The sequence below is a fragment of the Sorghum bicolor genome, chromosome 2 (assembly GCF_000003195.3).
Source record: "Sorghum bicolor cultivar BTx623 chromosome 2, Sorghum_bicolor_NCBIv3, whole genome shotgun sequence".
NCBI classification, from domain to species: Eukaryota; Viridiplantae; Streptophyta; class Magnoliopsida; order Poales; family Poaceae; genus Sorghum; species Sorghum bicolor.
Genome location: NC_012871.2, coordinates 1,389,479 through 1,410,763, shown reverse-complemented (window position 1 = coordinate 1,410,763; position 21,285 = coordinate 1,389,479). Strand labels below are relative to the sequence as shown.

At 44.9% G+C, this 21,285-nt stretch overlaps 2 protein-coding genes across 3 annotated transcripts; both read right to left on the bottom strand.

Moving 5' to 3' along the window:
• LOC110433038 lies at positions 3,280-7,025 on the bottom strand. Of its 2 annotated transcripts, none has more exons than XM_021454618.1 (5): positions 6,980-7,025; positions 6,829-6,887; positions 5,205-6,304; positions 4,525-4,704; positions 3,280-3,703 (listed from the first exon to the last, which is right to left on the bottom strand). In XM_021454618.1, the coding sequence occupies exons 3-5, from the start codon at positions 5,595-5,597 to the stop codon at positions 3,419-3,421; spliced, it is 858 nt and encodes a 285-aa protein (XP_021310293.1). In that variant the 5' UTR covers positions 5,598-6,304; positions 6,829-6,887; positions 6,980-7,025; the 3' UTR covers positions 3,280-3,418. The 2 variants fall into 2 exon arrangements, with proteins under 2 accessions (XP_021310293.1, XP_021310294.1); XM_021454619.1 differs by having other exon boundaries at positions 4,525-4,638.
• Positions 9,937-13,204, bottom strand: LOC110433058 (putative F-box/FBD/LRR-repeat protein At1g78840). Its single transcript, XM_021454663.1, has 3 exons — positions 12,182-13,204; positions 11,310-11,456; positions 9,937-10,377 (listed from the first exon to the last, which is right to left on the bottom strand). The coding sequence occupies exons 1-3, from the start codon at positions 13,199-13,201 to the stop codon at positions 10,060-10,062; spliced, it is 1,485 nt and encodes a 494-aa protein (XP_021310338.1). The 5' UTR covers positions 13,202-13,204; the 3' UTR covers positions 9,937-10,059.

Here is a 21,285-nt window from a genome sequence, read left to right as displayed (position 1 = left end):
CAGCTCACTAGGCTCAAACGCTGTGAGGAGCATTCGCTTGTGGACTTTGCCCCGGCTAGAATCCGAACCTGGAAATCGGGGCTGCTTCCCATGCCGGCTATGTGTTGCTCACCAAAGGTGGACCCTCTCGGCAAAACACCTGTTGTTTTGTCTATGTGGGCGGTGACTCAGATTGACAAGTGACGTTAGGCGTTTCTTTTGGGCCGACACCGAGTACACATCGTTGGGCAAGTGCAAGGTAGCGTGGACATCTATTTGTAGACCAATGTCTTTGGGTGGTCTCAGCGTTCTTGATCTATGGTTCTTCGGCTTCGCTGTGAGGCTGCATTAGGAGTGGCTAAGTAGGACGTTACCGGAGCGTTACTGGACCTTGCAGCGGTCCAAAACCAAGAAGCAGGTAGCGGCAATGAGCACCATCAGCTTATCCATCATCCTGGGTGATGTTTGCTCAGCTAGGATGTGGACCGACACTTGAGAACGACCGCCGTTTGACTCATTGCTGCAAACTCATCTCCTAGACACTCTAGAATGAAGGAGAGAAATAGCAGGACTTTCCAAAGGACATCGGCCAGAATTCTGGCTCTATACCAGGCGGTGGTCACCGAGCAGAGGTTTGGGTTGAGGGTAGGTTCACAACCCTGGCTGTAGTATGCCCGATTTGGTCCGAAATTTGTCTCCTATGTAACAGTTCATTTGAAACCCCAGTACACTACCGGACTCAGGAGCTTTGCCGTGTGTCTGAAGCACACGGCAAAAGCATTTACCGTGCGCTGCGCACGGCAAAGAGTGCACGGCACAGTAGCTGACGATGAAGACCATCTTTGCCGTGTGCCGGCCGCAGGGCACACGGCAAAACCTAATGCGTGTGTCTTTTTGGCTCTCGGCACACAAAAGCAACGTAAGCACACGGCAAAAGCATTTACCGTGCGCTGCGCACAGCAAAGATTGCACGGCACAGTAGCTGACGATGAAGACCATATTTGCCGTGTGCCGGCCGCAGGGCACACGGCAAAACCTAATGCGTGTGTCTTTTTGGCTCTCGGCACACAAAAGCAACGTAACGGTCATGTGCGCAGTAACGGCCAGCTTTGTCGTGCGCCACGTCACAGGGCTCACGGCAAAATAAATTATTTTTAAAACCCACGAAAGGATGCTTTGCCGTGTGCTCCCGGACCAGGCGCACGGCAAAATGGTAGTCTTTGCCGTGTGCTGACTGACCAGGCGCACGGCTAAATGAGATCCTTCGCCGTGCGCTGACTGACCAGGCGCACGACTAAATGAGATTCTTCGCCGTGTGCTGCCCGACCAGGCACACGGCAAAGGCAGTTCCCAGGTGGCTCTGGCCACCATCTTTGCCGTGTGCCTTAGGCTACAACATACGGCAAACAATCCATCGTCATTTCATGTAGTAGAGCTATTTAAAACATTATTTCATGTGTAGCGCAAACTTCACTGATATATAGCTTGTAGACAAGAGAGGAAGACATAAGAACGCATCGTCATATATTACAGCAATATAAACGGTTATTTCATGTAACTTAAACTTCAACAGTGGCCTACAAACAAAAGAGGAAGACAAGAATGCATCGTCCTTTCATTTAATTTTAATTTTTTTAGCTGGTTTGCCGAGTGCTAGAACAAGGCACACGGCATAGGGAATGTTTGCCGTGTGCCCTTTGGAAGCTCACGGCAAAGACACTAAGCTTTGCCATGTGCCCTCTGAGGCGTACGGCAAATATTTGACGGCGGCCGATGCCCATCAACGGCGTCAGCCTTTTGCCGTGCGCCTGCATGGAGCGCATGGCAAAGAATAGGGATGCCGTGCATTTCCTTTTTTGCCGAGGGCTTCGCTTCGGCACACGACAAACTGGTGCTCTTTGCCGTGTGCTTGTAAATTAGCGCACGGTGAAGACCTTTTATGTCGAGCGTTTCCGTTGTGCCGTGAGCCGGGCTTGTGGCTCTCGGCAACATATTATCTTTGGCGTGTGCCCGATGGGAAGCACACGGCAAAAAGTTTCCGGCTCACGGCAAAGCCAGGAATTCCGGTAGTGGTAGCTAGTGTGCCTGTGGTCTTCGGATGAAGACTCCTCGCCACACCGTCGTTGTTCCACTGTGTGATGTTTTCCGAGCCATCCTATTAATGAAAAACGGGCACAATGCCTGTTCGAGAGAAAACAAATATCCCATTGTAAATGTTGTGGGTTCCAGCATGCGCAGTTTGGGTGCATGGCTAATAAATCTTGATCCTTGAGCATCTGTCTCGCATGGAAGATGATATCACGAAGAGCCTCACCAGACGAGGAGCGTCCACCACAGTGATGTCTACCGACATCCAGCGCATGCAGGAGGATGCATGATGTGAGCGTTGATGATGATGGAGAGTGGCACCGAGCGCTAGAGGGGCCACACCAATGCGTGGTGAGCGTGGCTATATATATATGTGCCCGGCATCCTTGGCGAGCAGCAAGCATGACACAACATTCTTGAGCATTGCATTGGGGAGGAGGCTGAGGCGGTCGATCGACGCTGTCATAGGAGGAGAGCACCTGCGCTGCGTGCGGGCACCATCCTTGGTGGGGAGGAGGGAGAGCTAGCTAGTGTGTCAAGCATGCACTCTAGTATATATATATTTATACCAAGACAAAGCCTACAAAAGAGAACAGCTGTAGGAGAGAGGCACAGACGAAGGAGAATGCAGAGAAACATGTGAGATTTGCTTCCAGTAAATATAAATACAAAATTAAAGGGGTGTTTAGTTCCCTTCATATTCCAAAAAAATTTGGGTTAAATGGAACTAAACACCATGCAAATTTTTTGGCAAAAAAGATGGTTATTCTCCATTTTGGTTTTTGACCTCAAGAGGGAAAAAAAAATAAAAACCCAAAAGAGCTTTTCATTTGGTTATTCTACAAGAGATTGTCACCAAGTTTCAAGTGTTGACTGTGCAACAAGACTGGCTTTGAAATAATATAATGTCGTTATGGCTGTCATATCACAAAAGAGGTTTTCATTTAGTGAGGAAACAAAAAATATATATATTTTTGATGGGGATATATACAAATTGCAATCATCGCAGAAAATGAATGAGGTCGAGAAAAAAAGAAAGAAAAGTTATCTGTTTCAGTGCAAATTAAAAAACACAATTGTCTGTTACTGCCAGGAAAATTTGCTACTGCAACAGCCTAATATTGGGCGCTTTATCATGATAGAATAGAAGAAAGATCATCCTGGTCATTCTTCATAAAAGGGGTCTAAATGTGCATTACAGAGTCATTGTACTGATGATCTAAACAAGACTGTCACTCCTCAGCATGCCAGCAAATGAGAAGTTCGTACATAACAAAGAGGAAAACTGCAGAGACAAATCGACAACCCCCCTGCCTTAGTCTTCGAGTACACACATCATCTTCAGCAAGTCCTACATATACATGTGGATTTCCATGCGTATTTCCGGCCTAGCAAAGCTTCGTAGCACCTGGGACAACTCCTTGCCCACGCTTTCAGTAACCGACTCATCGAAAACTACCCTCATCTTTTCTAAGGATGCCGCCCAATTGAACAGCTGCTTCACAAAAGTAACTTCATGTTCAGATCCTCTCATCCGAGTGACTTCTACTTCTTTGAGGCGATTCAACAACAAGTGCTCAGTTTCCCAGTTTTGGTGCTCACCGCAAATGCAACCTGGTGGGCATATAGTTTGTGCCTGGAACAAGAAACGCATTAAACTGTAACTGTAAGATTAACTGATATTGTAGGGTGGAATGGACACACAGGAAATTCCAAAAACTTGTCTGATTGTCCAAATATGCAAATCAAGGACGACAAGATTTGCAAAAGGACTCATCCTGGATATCACTTTGAAGCCAACAGATTGCAACAATATGACTGTTTTGACCTAAGACAGTGTGGTACTGCAGACATGAGTACATGACTATATGATGTCAAAAATATTCACGAGATTTTTTACTGACTACAGGGCTATTGTTATCCAATGGAAATATGGAACCTTTTACAAATTGGGAGGCCTTTGCAAAATTGCAACTGTTTTTTTTATGTACCAATACTCGCTAATATCTCCTAGCCCCTGATTGTCAAGATCAAATACCAATGTAACTATTCCGTTACTATAGGAGCACAGGTGGTCGGGACGTGGAGGACCCGATTACCCGAACATCTCCCAGTTCGCCGACATCTTCACCAAGGGTCTCCCGTCCTCGACCTTCAACGAGTTCCGCTCCAGCCTCAACATCACCAGTGGCTAGTTGCGTCTGTGGGGGGCTCGTGTGTTGATGTTACAAAACTGATTTCCTTGATTAGGCTAACCCTAGACAGGGTAGCAATATAGAGTTGCCATACATGGGCCTAACCTCATGGGCCTATAATACTCATACTCTAACGGTATGCATAAATATATACATTACGAGATATATGACCCATAACTTCCATAAAAAATATAGAACAAATGCCTAGGGGAACTAACAGAAAAAGCCATGGTGAGCCAAGAAATACAAATGATAGCCTTACCTCCACCACAGTAGGAGGAACAAATGACAGCATCAGCTTTTTGATACTAGAACACATCCTGAGAACATGAAATGCGCTGTCCCCAAAAGCATGTCCGTTTGCCAATACAATCAGCTGCAAAATAGTGATGTCCGGTAGCATTGTCATATCTTCCATCATATAGTGATAATCATCTATGTCCTGCTTGTCCATGGGAAGTCACCCAAAAAAAGAAGGGTCATATGACATTTGCAACGAGATAACAGCATCTCATCTTAAGTACTAAGATGACCATTATTGTTACCAAGCAGGAAGTGGTTAATATAACTTAACTGCGAGCATGAAGAATAAATTTGCATACCTAGTTCTCTACCAACATAAATCCTTTATAGTCCCAAGCAAGTTGTATATCACCAGGTCACCACAATTTTGTTGGACAAACATCCAACCAAGCATGCCTGACTTGAAGTGAAGCTACAAATTCTTTTCAAATTCTAAATTCTAATAGCAAAGATTTAAATATAGTATGCCTACTTAATTTTATCTTCCTTGTCCATGTAAGAATATTGTGCTGGTGTCAACTGCATCGATGCCTTAGGACACAGCTCTGATTGCATTTATGCCTTAGTTTTCAAATCTGAGCACAAGCAAGGAAAACACATACGCACTGAAAATTCGTGTAAGAGAGGTACTGGACTTACCAACGGATAGGCCAGTGCGAGCATAAGACATTCGATGACCTTGAAACGCCACAAGAGACTTAAACAAGATTGGTTGTACGGAAAGCTGTCAGGCCCATAAACAAAAAAGAAGGAAGGCCACAGTAATCGAAGACGTTTCATCTTGCCAAGATAGACGGAGCTTGGGTCATATGGATCCATCCATGCAAGGGTTGCCAGCTGAGGTGCTGTGATGCTGGCAACTGGTTGGCTCCGATTGTAGAAGAAACAGTGTGTAAATTTCAACTCCTCGAGAGCTGGCGCCACAATGTTGAGCTGCTGCAAGCCTTGCAGATCAATGAGTTCCACTTGCTGGAGAGAATCGGAATGGATGGCAAGGTTGTCCAGCCCCCGGGTGTCTGCAGGCACGGGCATCGCGGCCAGGAAACCATGTCACCGAGATCCCCCGGGCCGTAGAGCTGAACGCGATCCAGGCACAGCTCGGTGAGCCGAGCGAAGACGCCGGCAGGGGGCACTGTGAGGCCGAGGAATCCTAGGCAAAGCGAGACATTGGTGGCGCGCTCCAGGCAGGGGAGCTCAAAGGCGCCCCTCTGCCCAGGCCCCTCCTCATCGTCACCTTCCTGGGCGCTCCTCCCCCACACAACAGTGTTGTGAAAGAAGAGGTTGCCAGAGAGGCGGTGAGCAGCGACGGGGAGCCAGGCTGACACGGAGTCAGGGGCCGCATCCTGGGTCAAGACGGAGAGGTACAGGATGGCTGCCTCGTGAGCCTCGAGGGCAGAGCCGATCTGGCGGGGATCTAGGGTGTAGGGGAAGCAGAGTGTTGGGAGGAGCGCCCAGACACGGCGCCAGCGACGAGAGAGAACGCTGGTCCGGGCGGCGCTGCAAGTGCTAAGGTGGTGGAGGATGAGTACCAGGATGTCGTCGGGGAGCGCACTAAGGCGGTCCTCACTACCGACGCCGACGGAGGCACCAGTGGGGAGCTTGGCACGCTTGGTGGAGACATCGCCATCGCTGCCGCAGCAGCAAGGCTCCATGGAGAGGAAAAGGGAGCTCCCCTAGATTTGGGTCTCGTCCGCTGGCCTTGAAAAGTCGTCAACCATTTTCACAAGGGAAAATTGGCCCTGTACCATTAAAAGATTCAGCCTTTAGAAAAATACCATTGAAATATTCCATATAGAAGGGAATTGTACAATATCGGATTCGATAATGAATCTAACATAGGAATAAAAAAATTTGCAATACATTTGTTTCTTCTATTTTGTTTGCGTATTATCTCATTTTCTATTGAATCCGATTCTAAATCATTCCTTAGAGGCCCTGTACCATTAAAATATTCAGTATTTAGAAAAATACCATTGAAAGATTGAACTGCAGAAGAATATCATGGAAAGGTTCCTCCGTTGTACGGAGTAGCCCATTAGCACATCAATTAACTCCACGTTAACTTCTATTGCAGATTCATTTGAGCAGCCTTCACACCTTATTCTAACAGCAAACACTGAACAGCCCTTCAGACCTGATGACTGCAGCATATCTACTGCCGTCTAGCCCAAGCCCCACCAGAAATTTCAGCCATGTGCACACAAAAATACCAGCAAAATAGATACAACATTAGAAGAATACAGAGTGTGTCAAAGGAGATTACCCTTGTAGAATTTCAGTAGCGTCCATCTTCACTCAAATCCCCAATCCCTTGTCTCGTCACTACAGAACCCCAAACATAGGGTTTAGACCATGAAAGAAGAGCACAAGAAAGAATGGAGAACGAGAGGAAAAATAGGCGGAGAGGGGCGCACCATGCAGAATAGGCCTGAGGAACCGCCGCTGCCGTCGTCGCCGAGGTCGCGGAGGGGAGGAGCGCCGCAGCAGGTCGCGGAGGGGTGCAGGCTGCGTCGCTCCCTCAGGCTATTGCGTGCAGACTGGGTTGGGCCTGGAATAAAGATGCGTCCGTGTTGGCCTGGTCTGGGCTGGGCCTGGAATCAGCTGGGTTGGGCCAGGAATCAGGATGTGTCCGTGCCTTGAGTTGGGTTCTGTTTTTTTTTTCTTCAAAAGATCGGATATTTTATCTAACAGGAATACATTGTAAAAAAAACTAACAGGAATAAAGTATTTTTTTTAAAAATATTTTTTTACCAACTTCACAAATGTCCGTAGATTTTCACTACAAAATATCGATGATTTCTTTTTTTGTAAAATAGAAAAAGTTGAAGGAGTCATTGGCCAAATCGTATTTATTATTATTATTATTATTATTCTTTTTTGGCCAATATGTCACAGGGCCGCCCACTGACTTGCCTGTGTACAGAACATGTCAAATTTTGCAATTTCACAGTAATAATATGGGAATGGGAAATATATTTATCCATGTTCGAAATACCTAAATATGATCAGGGCTAGAAAGAATGTCATGCCTATATTGGGCACTTTCAGCATGTTCAGAAAAAAAAACAAGCCCTTCAACTTTCATCAACAAAATAAAAAACATACTGAATCTCAACATTGCTTTTTAAGGTCTGCTAGCATTTTGATGCTCTCATACAATACAGTTTTTAACAAGAAAACATAAGCCGTAAAAAAGTGCCTAAGGGGACAATATGGTGTGCTAATCCTTAGGTGCATATAACTTCTGATGTAGGTAAAATTAAGCTCTTACAATGGTTGGGGGTACTTCTAGGTTCCTTTTTATTCCTAAGTAATTTATTAGCTCTAATTAATCTTATATGTGGAAGGTTAGTATGGTAATTGTGCCTTCCCTTCCACTAGTACACAGAGGTACTATACAGGCGGTTCGTAACCCCTTTTTACAGGCGGTTTTGCGAACCGCCTGTGTGTTTGGTGGCCTGTGGAAATAAATTTTTCCACAGGCGGGTAATTGCGAACCACCTGCGGTTCAGTTATGCCAACCTGTAGAAATCGCGTGCTACGCGGTCGGTGGGATTCGAACCTGAGACCTCACCCTCGCGCGTACCCTCCTCTACCACTCCACCTATCACTCACTTGTGTTTATAATAGAGTTTAGTTCCCCACATACTATCATAAACCAAGCATAAATTGATTATTTGAGGCCCTAAACGGATTCAAATGGAAAAGTCATCAACTACAAAGTTTTACAACTTTTTAAGACCTACAACTTTTATATTGGTAGTTCCTTCATCCGAGGTCATTTTCGAAATTTGAATTTCAAATTTGAGAAATTCAAACATAGTTTTCGATGACAAGATGATTTCAAATGAAAAAATTATCAACTACAAAGTTTCATAACTTTTCAAGATCTACAACTTTCATTTTGACGGTTTTTTTCAAACGAGGTCATTTGAAAAGCTCAAAAAATTCAAGTTCAAATTATTTCTACAGGCGGTTTTGTTAGAAAAACCGCCTGTAAAAATTGATTTTCACAGGCGGTTTTGTAGTCGGGTAACCCAATTTCTTTCTACAGGCGTTTTTTAATTAAAACCGCCTGTAAAAATTATGTTCCACCGCTGGCTTTGAGCACTTTTGTTCCCCCGCAACCCCTTGCAGCGCCCACACGCACCCAACTCGGACGCACTCGCCTAGGCATCACCAAACCAGAACAACATGAGGCTCGTCCTGCCCTTGCACTCTTCGTTGTCGCCGCCTCACCCTCCCGCGGCGGCGGCTTGCCCTCACCCTCGCACGGTGCCATAGCCGCCTCACCCTCACCATCGTAATGATTATTTTCCCTATATTTGAATGCACAAAAATTGCATAATTAAATCAAATTAAACTAGATTTGCATAAATGGAATTTTAGGGTGTTATGAATATATCCACTTTCAGGTGGACGAGAGTAGCCAACATCAATGCCCCAATGAGCCCCAACCACAACGCCTCAGTCTGCCCCACCAGATATGGTGCCGCCATGCCTTCATCCCAAAAGATCAGGCTGCCCACTGTGGAAGACATCTCAGTGAAGGTAGGGGCAACACTCGGCATGGGACTACTCTCGGTGCTGGCAATGCTCGCCGGTGATTCGGAGGCCAGGGGATGCTAGACTGCTGGTGTGTGAGCCACACGTGGACTAGGTGAACTCCACCTAGGTGCCTTGCCGCGCCAAGCCACCCTCGCCCCTCGACTCCGCCCACCCTAATCCAAGGCAGGGCCCCGACAAGCTCTGCAGTGATGCCCCGCCCCAACTGACTTCTCTCGCCGCCCCACTGCCGTCTCTTCCAACACCACCATCGTGTCATGGTCGCCTCCCCAGGAACCCCTTTCTAGAGCCACCGAGGAATAAAACCCTAACCTCGCCGGAGCCCTCACCGTAACACCATCACGTATTCTTCTTCTCTGGCGAGGCGCGAGCGCGTTGGCGTGGTCATGTGTGTGTGTGTGTGTGAGAGAGAGAGAGGGGGGGGGGGTGTCAGCCCGCATCGCACCGTCTGTGCTCTATGCAATGGTCGCTTTTTTGCATTTATGTATTTTTAGGAGTAAAAACATGACAGATCTTTTATCCGTGTTCTAAATACTACCTTCAGGAGGTTAGATTACTTATTCATTTTGATTCAATGTCACAGGTTTATTCAATTTCATCCAATGCCTCAGGTGGCCCACTGGCTTGTAAATGTATATATCCAAGATGTCAAATTTTGCATCTTCACAGTTACGAGAGATATTTATCCATGTTCTAAATACTACCATGTGATTGTTTACGGAGGTAAAATTGCAGTAGCTAGCAAGCAAGCTCATAGAATCGCTGAACTTCAGCGTGCCTATAATGGGATCTTCACTTCCCGCGAATAAAAACTACAAAAATTTAACATTCTTTTAAGCTTAGCTGTAATTCTGATGCTCGCATATAGTGCGGTTCATAACAAGGAAACATAAATAAAAAAAAAAGTGCCTAAAGTGAAACTGGTGCGCTAGTCCTCAGGTGCATATAGCACCTTACTACAGTTACGATATACATAAAATTTCATGCATACTTCCGGCCTAGAGAAAATCTGAAATACTTTGTACAGCTCCTTGGCCTTGATTTCAGAAATTGAGAAATGGAAAGTTACTGTCATCTCTTTAAGCTTTGTCACCCAATTGAAAACTCGTTTGACAAAAGCAAATTCCTGTTCAGATCCCCTCAATCCATCGATTTCAACTTCTTCAAGGTGATTCAACAAGAGTTCCTTGGTTTCCCAGTCTGCTGGCTGATCACACATGCAATCCCTTGAGCATACGGTTTGGGCCTGACACAAGGAAGTATAAACTTAATAATATTAATTGTGGACTGAATGGAAAAAGGAGAGAATAAGCACGCAAGATTCCTGCATACTTTTGAGGTGTGTCAAACTGTCAATGTGCTGACAGCAACAGCTACAAAAATAATTCAGACTAAAAACTGATTGTGCAGCAATGTAATTTTCTATTTGGAGAGATAACAAACAAGAGCATAACTTCTGTTGTAAAATCAAAGAAAACTCCAGGTAATACTAATTAACATGCTATTAATCATGTAAATTTAATGAGATTTTGAATCAAGTTTAGTGCATGGGTTCTGAATGCAAGTACATAACCTTTATTCATTTCTTTTAAAAAAATGAACATACCCAGACCAATGACTCCTTCAACTTCCTGTCCAGAGCAATGTATTTCATAACTTTTATCTATATTACAAAGGTCGATCAGCCTAGTGCCATCCAATGACTCGCCACTGCCATATATATTTCAAACAGGCTAACAATAACTTAGAAAGAGAGCAACTATTTACTGACTATAGTATACCATTCAGTAAAATCTAGACTAAATTGACATAATTAGGATATCAAATAAACCATGTATCTACTATCTACTACAGTCTGCACATAAGCCTTGGCATGCTAAAAAAATGCAAAATGCAGGTTCCTTCACATTACTTCTCTGACAACTTAAATATACTAACTCCAATAAGAAAACAAGTTGTGTTTTATCCTTTTCCGTACCATGTCTAACTAAATACAAACACATGCTTTTTTCACAAAACAGCATGTGTCGGTCTACCTTGAAAAAATAGTTTCATAATACTTCGATTTCATTTGCCTTTTTAATAAAAAATAATTTTCAAAAGTGCCTTTTTGGGACCAATATGCTACATTTTTTCAGTGTCTGGCTGGAGTATTAGGTAAACAAAGAATAGCTTTACCTTTGAGTCACTAGCAACAAATTGCAGCATCAACCTTCTTATACCATTACACAATCTGAGAACATGGAATAATACGCTGGCCCCAAAGGCATGTCCACTTGTATATGCGATGTCCTCCATCATGTAGTATCGATAATACTTTGTATCCTGTGTGTCCGTAGGAAGTAAACCAAGGGGGTTATATGTGACAGTTATAAAGAGAATGAAACTTAAAGTTACTTAAGTGATTGTTGATAGCTGGCCATTGTTGTGAGCCAGCATGAAACGGTCGCTATAATAAAGCTAACAGATACATTATGGATTGCTTACACAAAGCCTGGCCATAGTGAGGTACTTAAAAGACTGTATTGCATTTTCTGTAGAAAAATATTTTGGATCTCATGTTTCTTCAGCATATATTCAACAACAGTGATGAATGACTGTGCTAAGCAACGTTGGAGAGACACGAGCAAACCAAAACACGAGATGGATTTTTCCCAATGGTGGTTTGCTGATCATCATCATCTAGACAATTCAACAAAAAAGTCAAAATAGTGGTAATAAAACATTATTTTAATTAGGCCATTTGGTTCAATGTACAATTCAACTTTTTTTTCCCTAAACAAAGACTCATGTGTTTAATATGCCTGAAGTACTTTATTTCTTGCTTTATATGTCTACCCAAGCCTTATCAGTTAGGACATTATATTGTGCAAGTTTTTTATGTACAAAAAGGTGTATTTAGCAAACTTTGGTTATGGGGCAGTAGCCTAGGACTAGTCAGCATGTCGCATCTGTCACATATAAGAACCTAGATGGATAGACTACCATGGTATAAATAACATGGCAATGTCATAATTTGATCCAGATATATAAGAGAAGTAAGAACTCACCAGCGGATACACCAGCGTTAGAAGAAGAGTATCGATGCCCTCAAAGCGCTGCAAGAAACTTACACAAGACTGATTCCTCATGAAGTGACTGTATTGATAAACAAAACAAGAGTACGTGCCCAGCAATCGGAGATGTTCCATCTTGCCAAGGCTGACAGAGCTTGGATCATACACATCATTCCACACAAGATTCGCCAGCAGAGGGGCCGTGATGTTGGCGACAGGTCCACTCTTGGCAAAGCAGAATTCCAAAGTTAACTCCTTGAGCGCCGGTGCCACAATGGTGAGCTGAGACAAGGAGCGCACGTTCTTGAGCTCCAACTGCAGCATAGACTCCGAATGTATGGAGAGGCCACCCAGCCCATGGGCGCCGTCCACGCCGAGCCTCTGCAAGCACGGGCACCGCGGCGAGGAAACGGCATCGCCTAGATCGCCTGGACCATGGAACCAGACGCGGCCGAGGTAGATTGTCGAGAGGCGGGTGAAGACGCCGGTGGGAGGCACGGCGAGGCCGTGAAAACCCAACAAGAAATGGATCGCAGTGGCCTTCTCAAAGCAGGGGAACTCAAAAGAGCCTCTTTGCGCGGATTCCTCCTCCTTCTTGGCACCATATGGCGGAAAGCAGTTGACAAGGGATAGGTCACCGGTGACGCGGCGCGCGGCGGCGGGGAGCCAGACCCCCATAGATTCGCCGGTGGCGCCGTGGGCAATGACGACGAGGTCGCGTACGGGCGCCTCACGCGCGTCGAGGAAGTCGCGCAGCCAGTGGGGTCTGCGGACCTTAGGGAAGTGGAACGCCGGGACGAGGGCCCAGATGCGGCGCCAGTGGCGGGAGAGGACGCTGGTCCGCGCGGCGGCGCGGGTGCTGAGGTGGAGGAGGATGAAGATGACGACGTCGTCGGGTAGCGCGCTGAGCCGGTCCTCTCCTGCGGCGGCGGAGGAATCGGCATCGCCGGAGGAGAGCCTCGCGCGCTTGGCGGCGCTCTCGCCGCCGCCGCCGCCACCGCCACCCAGCTCCATCGAGACGAGAGCACAGCAGAGTCGAGGGCCTGGCGGCGAAGGGCAGGGAAAGACGTGGCTACAGAGTAGCGGCCCACGGCCCATGGCGTCGGCCTGGCAGGAAAGGATGAGCTGATAAGGCCTACAGAGGGCTACTTTTTTCTCAAAAAAAAAAATGTAATCACAATTTTTCCATTCACAAATGTCCATGGCGTTTCACCTCTAGTTTCTTTTGGTAAAGGAATTTCTAGCCATTATTAGAACATCTTCAGCAGTTCCCAATACAACTCTTCTAATAAAATAGTATTAGGGTAGCCCAATATCATTTTCTAGATTTATTGGAGGAGATGTTGTAGAAGTATCCCAATATATCACAACTTTTAGGGACTGGTAAAAAAAATTAATGAATCTATGAATCCAGGACATTAAAATGCAAAAGAAATACTTTGCATTGGTGGGAAGATGCATGCTATATATACGTTATTTCACCTGTGGTAAGGCTCTCTGTGGTTGCCTTGGTTTTTGCAAAGGGTGATTTGGATCCAGATAGGTCTTCGATGAAAAACTGGAGATGTCCGTGATAACTCGTTTGGAAGTTAATTTTTTCAGCAGCAATATAATTGTTATTTCCTTGTTAACTGAAACGCTTTTATTTCTTGTCCTATGTAAGATCCTGACCACATGCTTCTGTTTGTTCTAGATCCTTGCTAGTGCCGAAAATTTAGAATGCCAGCTTTTTTTCAGTGTGCTAGTAGTACTGAAGTTTATGGATGGGTGCATTGCCCAGCATAGGCTTGCAGTTAGTTAGTAGTTTGGGCCTGCTATTCAATTAGTTCAAAGAACAGTAGAAGGGCTGTATATCTTATTGTATGATTAATGCTTATAGATGTTCAGACAAGTCTTTTTTTTTGTTGTTGAATGCATGACATTTATGATCCAAGGGCTTTTAGTGGTAGAGTGGCTTTTTGCGGGTCCGAGTGGAGAACTGTTTCAGGAGCGGAATGCTAACTAAACAAAAATGAAAAAAAAAGCCAACCTTGAATCATTTTGAGCTTTCCTTGTATATTAGCAAACATTTTTATTTCAGTTGGTCATGTTGTTCATCAAACACCAAAATCACATAATGGCCCATGTCGGGTACCATTTTTCTTAAAGCCGGCATGCCGCTCAAGCTCGCCGATAGCTTATTGACGGCCAAAGTCATCGACACAGAGTCCCCATGCCTTGGCCCGGGATGCCGTGGTCAGGCACAAGCTCAACTTGCATGAGTTCGTGAGAACAAGATGCAAAGTCCTGGACGTCGGTGAGCGATTATTGCAGCCTCAAACTCCCCTGCCCTTCACTTCTGTTCTAACACAATGTGAACAGAGCACAGTCTCACCATTCAACTTGTCTTTGTATTTTTTAAGGTACGGCAACATCCAGTAGACTAAGATGCAGCAGCAAAAACCTATAATACAACTTTGTCGAAGAACAGCTTGGTACGCAGGCAAGACATGCATATAGTTTAGGTATGACCTCAAAGCAAAAGTTTCTTCAATGTAGCTCTGAATTCTGAACACTGCTGAAAAAACGTTGAACTGAACATTTCAATTGTAAAAGAAAAAATCATCTCTAAATCCTAAGCATTATGAAACTGAACTGATATAGGTGACGACAGAGTGGTCTGTTGTTATTGCGAAAACTCATGTTATGACCCGCTGTGCGCTGTTCTTTGATGGCAATGTCAGTAGTTTCCTTCTTGGGGTTTGGCTGTGGATAAGAAATACCTTAGGCTGAAGCAGTTCAATGATCTTCTCCCCGATGTATTGCTGATTCAAGATTCCCAAATACATAAAAGGGCTATATATGGTTTATTATTTGAAGCTTTACTAGATTGTCAGTACAAGGAGCTAGGGAAACATTAGAAGGCAACAATTTCTGCTTAAGTGAAGTAGCAGTTTCTAGTGCTTTGAATGTAAGTGCACATTTGCTTCTTATAAACCTACAGAACCACATCCATTCTTCATTTCCTTGAAGAAATGCAGATCTTATCTGCTTACAAACAAGACCAATAGTGCGTTACAACAATGATCAAATTTTGAAAACATCACGAGAGGTCTTATATCGTCCTTCCCTAGCATGCATTATATATACAAGAATGTTCATACACCAAAAATAAAAAATAAACACATGAATGTGAATTGCTAATAAGCATATTTTTGGAAGTAAATTAGGATAATGATAGATTACAAAATTTTAAGCATCTTGATATCCTTAAACGCTGCAGTAGGTAGTAGGTACCAAGAAGAAAACAACCTAGTGCTTTAGCCTTTGGCAGTCCATTTACCAATGAGGTGGACAATGAGTTAGGCAGAGATAGAGTTGAATCAAATGCAGAAATAAGAGAATATTCCATTAAAAATATATAGAAAATCAAATACATTCACATAGATTATCTTTGTATGTTCCAAAATTACTCAACTTGGTACTATGCATGGAAGAAGACTTGATTTGACAAAATAGACGTGTGCCTCATGGCTTACCAAAAACATCTTCTGTGACAAAACTGAATGAATTAGACAGTAATATGATTTGACGCAGATATATGCGCAGATTGCAAACAAAAAAAAACCAATGCATCCCGGTGGAAAATAACAATAGAAATCTCAGGAGTTCTTCGTTTAAAATAAAATATAATGCCAAATTGGTTGACAAATTACACCACTGAAGAGATAACAAATGGCAACACACTGCAAAATCACTAGACCTTGCTGGATCACATGAGAACCAAATGTGTGTTCCATTGGTGTCATAGACATACTAATAGTGAAACCTGTGAAATGGGTTGGCCGATAGATCGTGTACTTGCTCGTCACGTCGGTCGCCATGAGACCGAATCAATGTGCCGGGAAATACAAAGTCGAACTGAGCAACCCTTGAAGCGCCCTTTTTGATCTGGAGCAGCCTCTGTTGCTTTCCAATCCATTTGTTGCTAAAGTTTACGCCTTCTATCTCAAACCTCATTAACTCCAGCACTTTTGCAATTGATACAAAGAACCTAGCCAAGTTAAGATGTGACTTGTTGGCTCGGTAATTTCTTAGCACAATTTTCCTCAGACCGATATCAAGGGTACTAGTAAGTTTCCGGTATGTACACCAATCTTTCCTCGAAACTCTTGTTATCTGAAAAAGCAACGTGAATGTAGAAATAGCATCAATGGTCAACCCGACTTTACAACAATACTGATGTTCTACAAGTGACAAAAAAAAAGAATGCAGATGCACAGACGACTATGGTTTGGAGACTCAGGTCGATATACAACTTCTGCAAGTGGGGAAAGCACTGCAGTAAGTTAATAGCCGCATCCAGGCAAAGTTTGGACATCATATAAGGCAAGAACCTTCACACTGCTCACCACCGCTCCTGACATTCTAACAATGGTTGATCCCTGAGTTAAGCATGGAAGAAGAATTAACACATCGCACATGCATGATAGGGGGAAAAAGTGGATGCCTCGGGAATCGAAGGTGAAAGTGATTGAGGATGCATGAGCATGATATATGTATATACCTTAAAAACCATGGCCCCGAACTGAAGCATGGGAAAGCCGTCAAAGAGTTTCCCAAAAATAGCCAATCTTGGTGCAGAGATTACCGATATGTTTACAGTTCCTCCAAAATATAGTAATCTTTCTAGACACGGGGCGTCCTCGATGACGAGCTGCTGACCGTTATGACCGGAATGCACACCGATACTTCTGAGGCTACGGGACACGATTTGCAGCCTTGAAAGGCCCCTGTTGTAAAGTAGCAGCAAGCTCTCCAGGACAGGGCAGCCGGCGAGCAAGGCGTGCAGCGAGCTCTCCGAGATACTGACACTGAAAAGAGTCAGCTGCTTGAGAAGCGGCCAATGGAGCGGGCCGGCGTCGTTTCCGCCGGCTGCTAGGATACTGCAGTCACTGAAGCGGGCGATGCAAAGGGTGGGCGAGAAGCGGTGTACTGATGGCAGTAGCAGACTGTCGCCGTCGCCGGAGAACTGGAGCTCCTGGAGGTTGTCCAGGGCGGGTGACCGGAGCCAGCCATCCCGGACCGTCGAGGTGGGATACTGCTTGCCATGGCAGGGGCGAGGCATGACAAAACGGCGGACAGGGCCAGGGTGCGTAGAGAGGATGTGGGAGATATCGCTGGCGACGATGCCAACGTGGTCGTCGTGGAAGTCGAGGTTGAGAGGAGCGGAGCACCATAGGTGGCGCCACATGGAGGAGAGCACCTGCGTGCGGGCGCCGTCTTTGGTGGGGAGAAGGGACACAATGTCAACGAGGACGTCGTCAGGGAGGCTGCTGATACGGTCGGCAAGGCGCTCGCGCTCTTCCTCTTCCTGCCTCCTCCTCTTGGCTCTGGTGACCATCCCCATGGCTAGATCGCCGGAGAGGGATGGCGGCTGGTGGAGTGGAGATCGGGAATTCTTCGATCGATCGCGGCCATATGATCTCGAACGCCCATATATACATATATAGACATAGGGCTGCGCAAGTTTGGTCGGGCCCACTGCAACCTGATTAGATTAGATTAGATTAGATTAGATTGTGCAGTTTCGTCGGTATATATGAACACTTCCTGAATTCATTCAGTTTCGTCAGAAGTAAAGGTAACCAGCGTTGAACACTACGTTTCGAGCGACAATCTACGTTAATTTTCTTATTTCTTTCAGAAGTGTTTATCATTTCAGCTACTGTAATCATCAATGCCTCAACCTTAATGGGGCTGGAGTGCTGGCTGTAAGGCTTATCGAAGAAGTCAAGAAACTAGAACCGTAGTTCTGTTGGAGTACTTGAGTGAAGCAGTATAACCGTATCTGTTTGTATTGTCCACTTTTTTTAGACAGCCCGCGGATGCGTAGACGAGGTTAGTTTCTATGGTCTGCTTTGATCCGAGACAGGGTTTCGGCCTCACCTCCGTGTTGTTCTCTCGATACACACTCTCCCCGTCGAGACGTGTATCCGGAGAACAGCGGGGAGGTGCTGCCGAAATTCTATCTCGGCTCGGAGTAGCCCATGGAAAGTAACCTCGTTTATGCATCCGCAGGTGGGATTAGGACCTATCCTTACCTATTAGATGATAGGAACACGAAGTTGATGCACTTGATGTTTATGTTCATCTTTGATATGCATGTTAGAGGATGGATGACCGTGAGTGGATGTACACGGGATGCACAAGTAAGCATGATTTCAACATTGAATGGGGGCAGAAGACAGAGGCTTTCTTGGACCGTGCATTTGGCAGTGGTGCGAATAGAGCGCGATTGGCGAAGTGTCCCTGTAGCAAGTGTGCAAATAGGATATGGCAGAACCAGGAGACCATGGCTAAATATGTTTAGTTGAATGGCTTTGTGTCGGGCTATACTCGGTGGGTACACCATGGTGAAGCGCATTGGTTGAGAGAGGAGGTTGTGCGTCCTCGCCTCGAGCATGTCGATGATGGTGGCAGGGTTGTAGACATGTTAGATGACTTCGCGCAAGCATAGATCCTCGATGGACGTGCGAAGGAGGCGGAGGCATCCACAAAGGCATTCTATGACATGATGGCTTCGGCACAGAAACCCCTTCATGATCGCACGACGGTTTGTCAACTCGATGCCGTTGGACGCTTGCTGGCGTTTAAGGCCGAGATCAACATGAGTCGGCAACACTTCAATGGCATGCTGGCCTTGATTGCTAACATGCTTCCGGAGGGCCACGTGCTGCCGAAGAGCCTGTACGAGTGCGAGAAACTCCTTGATGGACTCCGGAGAGTAATATATATCACAGATGCATGTTATTTAGCTATTTAACTTTGTCTCATGCAATCGCTGCTCTTGTGTGTAGCCTCAGTCGGTGGGTTCGAACCACGTGGCGAACGAGCATGGGAGACCGTCGCCGCCGTCACATGGGTGGCCGGGTACGCACCTCCACCGCCGCCTCAGTGAGTAACGTCGAAGAAGTTGTCACATATTCCTTCTCTTCGTGTCATGGACTTGGACTTGTTGTGTTGAACTTCATGTCATGGACTTGGACTTGTTGTGTTGAACTTCATGAACATCAAGTTATTGTATGGACTTCATCGCCAAATAAGTGATGCTATTATGAGACATATGTGCTATTGTGATATATATGGTGACGGTGGTGATAAAAGTGATGGAATTATGATATAAATGGTGCTACTTGTGTTCATCGTGATATCCATGTGATGTATATATATATATATATATATATATATATATATATATATATATATATATATATATATATATATATATATATATATATATATATATATATATATATGATTTGTTGTGTCTGTAGTGATAGAAAGCAAAAACAAAAAAATCTGGATTCCACCTGCGCTAGGTAAAGAGCCTTTGCTGAGCGCTTCTTGGCACGGCGCTCGGCAAAGCTGCCAGGTTTGGCGCGGGAACAGAACAGCTTCCCCAGCTTAGCCGAGCGCCAGGCTAGAGGCGCTAGGCAAAGATTTTTTTTAAGAAAAACAAAATTTTCCACTTTGCCGAGCGCGTTATTGGGGCCCTCGGCAAAAAAAAAATTCAAAAAAATGTTTTGCTCTTTGCCGAGCGCTAGGCTGGAGGCGCTCGGCAAAAAAATTTTTAAAAATAAAATTGTTTTGCTCTTTGCCGAGCGCTAGTTTGGAGGCGTTCGGCAAAGAATTTTTTTTAAAAAAGTGTTTTGCTCTTTGACTTCGGATCTGCCCGCCGCCCCTTGTCCTTGGCTCCTTGCCTGGCACCCCGACGCTGCAGGTACAGCCGTGCAGGATCCACCCGCCCCAGCCGCTGCCTGCACACTGCTCGCCTTGGCTGCTTCTTGCCCTTCGGTCGCCGGCACGCCGCAGCTGCCCAGCACAGTCGCTCCAAGAGCTGGGGCAGGCGCGGGGAGGGCCGAGCTGGGGCGGGGGTCAGGGCTGGCCGGCGTGGCTCTGGCGGTCAACGGCGGGCGCGGCTCCGGCAGTCGCAGCTCCGCGGTCAGCGGCGGGCGCGGCTCCGGCCGCCGGGCGTTGCGTCTCTTTGCGTCGAGCGTTGGGCTTCGGGAGTTGGGGAGTTGGGGCACTGGCTGGCAACGTTCGGGAGTTGGAGCACTGGCTGACACTTATTGCGTGTTTCCCTTTTTGCTGAGGGCCGCCAGATCTGGCTCTCGGCAAACAACTTTTTTTTTTGAAAATTTTTTATTTTCTGTTTTCATTTTGTTTGAAGAAAAAACTTTCCCTTTGCCGAGGGCTGCTAGATCCGGCTCTCGGCAAAGAGCCTTTTTTTTAAAAAAAATCTTATTTTCTGTTTTTATTTTTTTTTAAAAAATTCGCTTTGCCGAGGGCCACACCCACAGCACTCGGTAAAGTCATTTTGTAATTTTTTTATTAAAATATTTTTACTCTCTAATCGTATTTAAAAAAACTATAGTCTTTGCCGAGAGCCATCTGGTAGGGCACTTGGCAAAGGTTACGTCTTTGCCGAGGGCCTCCCAAACGCACTCGGCAAAGATTTTTTTTGCCTCGAGACTTTTTGTGCAGACTTTACACTTTATTCTCAAGTGTATGTTAAAATTTGGTACAATTCTCGATATATTTGATATATAAATTTAATTTATTTTGATGAAATATATTTCTGCCGAAAATACAATATTGAACTACAGGTGCGTCAAATCATAAATATGATGATTGTAAAAATGATATTCACAATACTTATTATAGTTTGAGACCATTTCTTGAAGCACACGTCCAAAATTTCAAACGTCTTATACTTAAAATATGACAATAAAGTTGCGAGAGAAATAATTTTAATTATATAAATTACAAATAACCTCCGAAAATCTTAAAACCTAGCGACACGTCTTAACATCATATGAGGACGCTATGATAAAAATTTGAGAACATTTTGCGAAAGTTGTCATATACCATAGTTATAAACCAACACCTCTCACTTCATTTCACATGTGATCACATGTGAGAAGTGTGGGTTTATAACTAACGTACGTGATAACTTTTGTGAAACGTTCTCTAATTTTTATCATAGCATCTACATGTGATGTAAAGACATGTCGTCAAGTTTTCAGATTTTTGGACTTTATTTGCAATTTATATAA

Excerpts from the sequence above, each read along its gene's own strand:
- LOC110433038 (XM_021454618.1), bottom strand. The coding sequence starts at position 5,597 with ATGCCCGTGCCTGCAGACACCCGGGGGCTGGACAACCTTGCCATCCAT. Across the intron at positions 4,705-5,204 it reads TCGCACTGGCCTATCCGTTG|GACATAGATGATTATCACTA; the intron begins GTAAGTCCAGTA and ends ATGGACAAGCAG. Across the intron at positions 3,704-4,524 it reads TTCCTCCTACTGTGGTGGAG|GCACAAACTATATGCCCACC; the intron begins GTAAGGCTATCA and ends TTCTTGTTCCAG.
- LOC110433058 (XM_021454663.1), bottom strand. The coding sequence starts at position 13,201 with ATGGAGCTGGGTGGCGGTGGCGGCGGCGGCGGCGAGAGCGCCGCCAAG. Across the intron at positions 11,457-12,181 it reads TAACGCTGGTGTATCCGCTG|GATACAAAGTATTATCGATA; the intron begins GTGAGTTCTTAC and ends ACGGACACACAG. Across the intron at positions 10,378-11,309 it reads TTGTTGCTAGTGACTCAAAG|GCCCAAACCGTATGCTCAAG; the intron begins GTAAAGCTATTC and ends TCCTTGTGTCAG.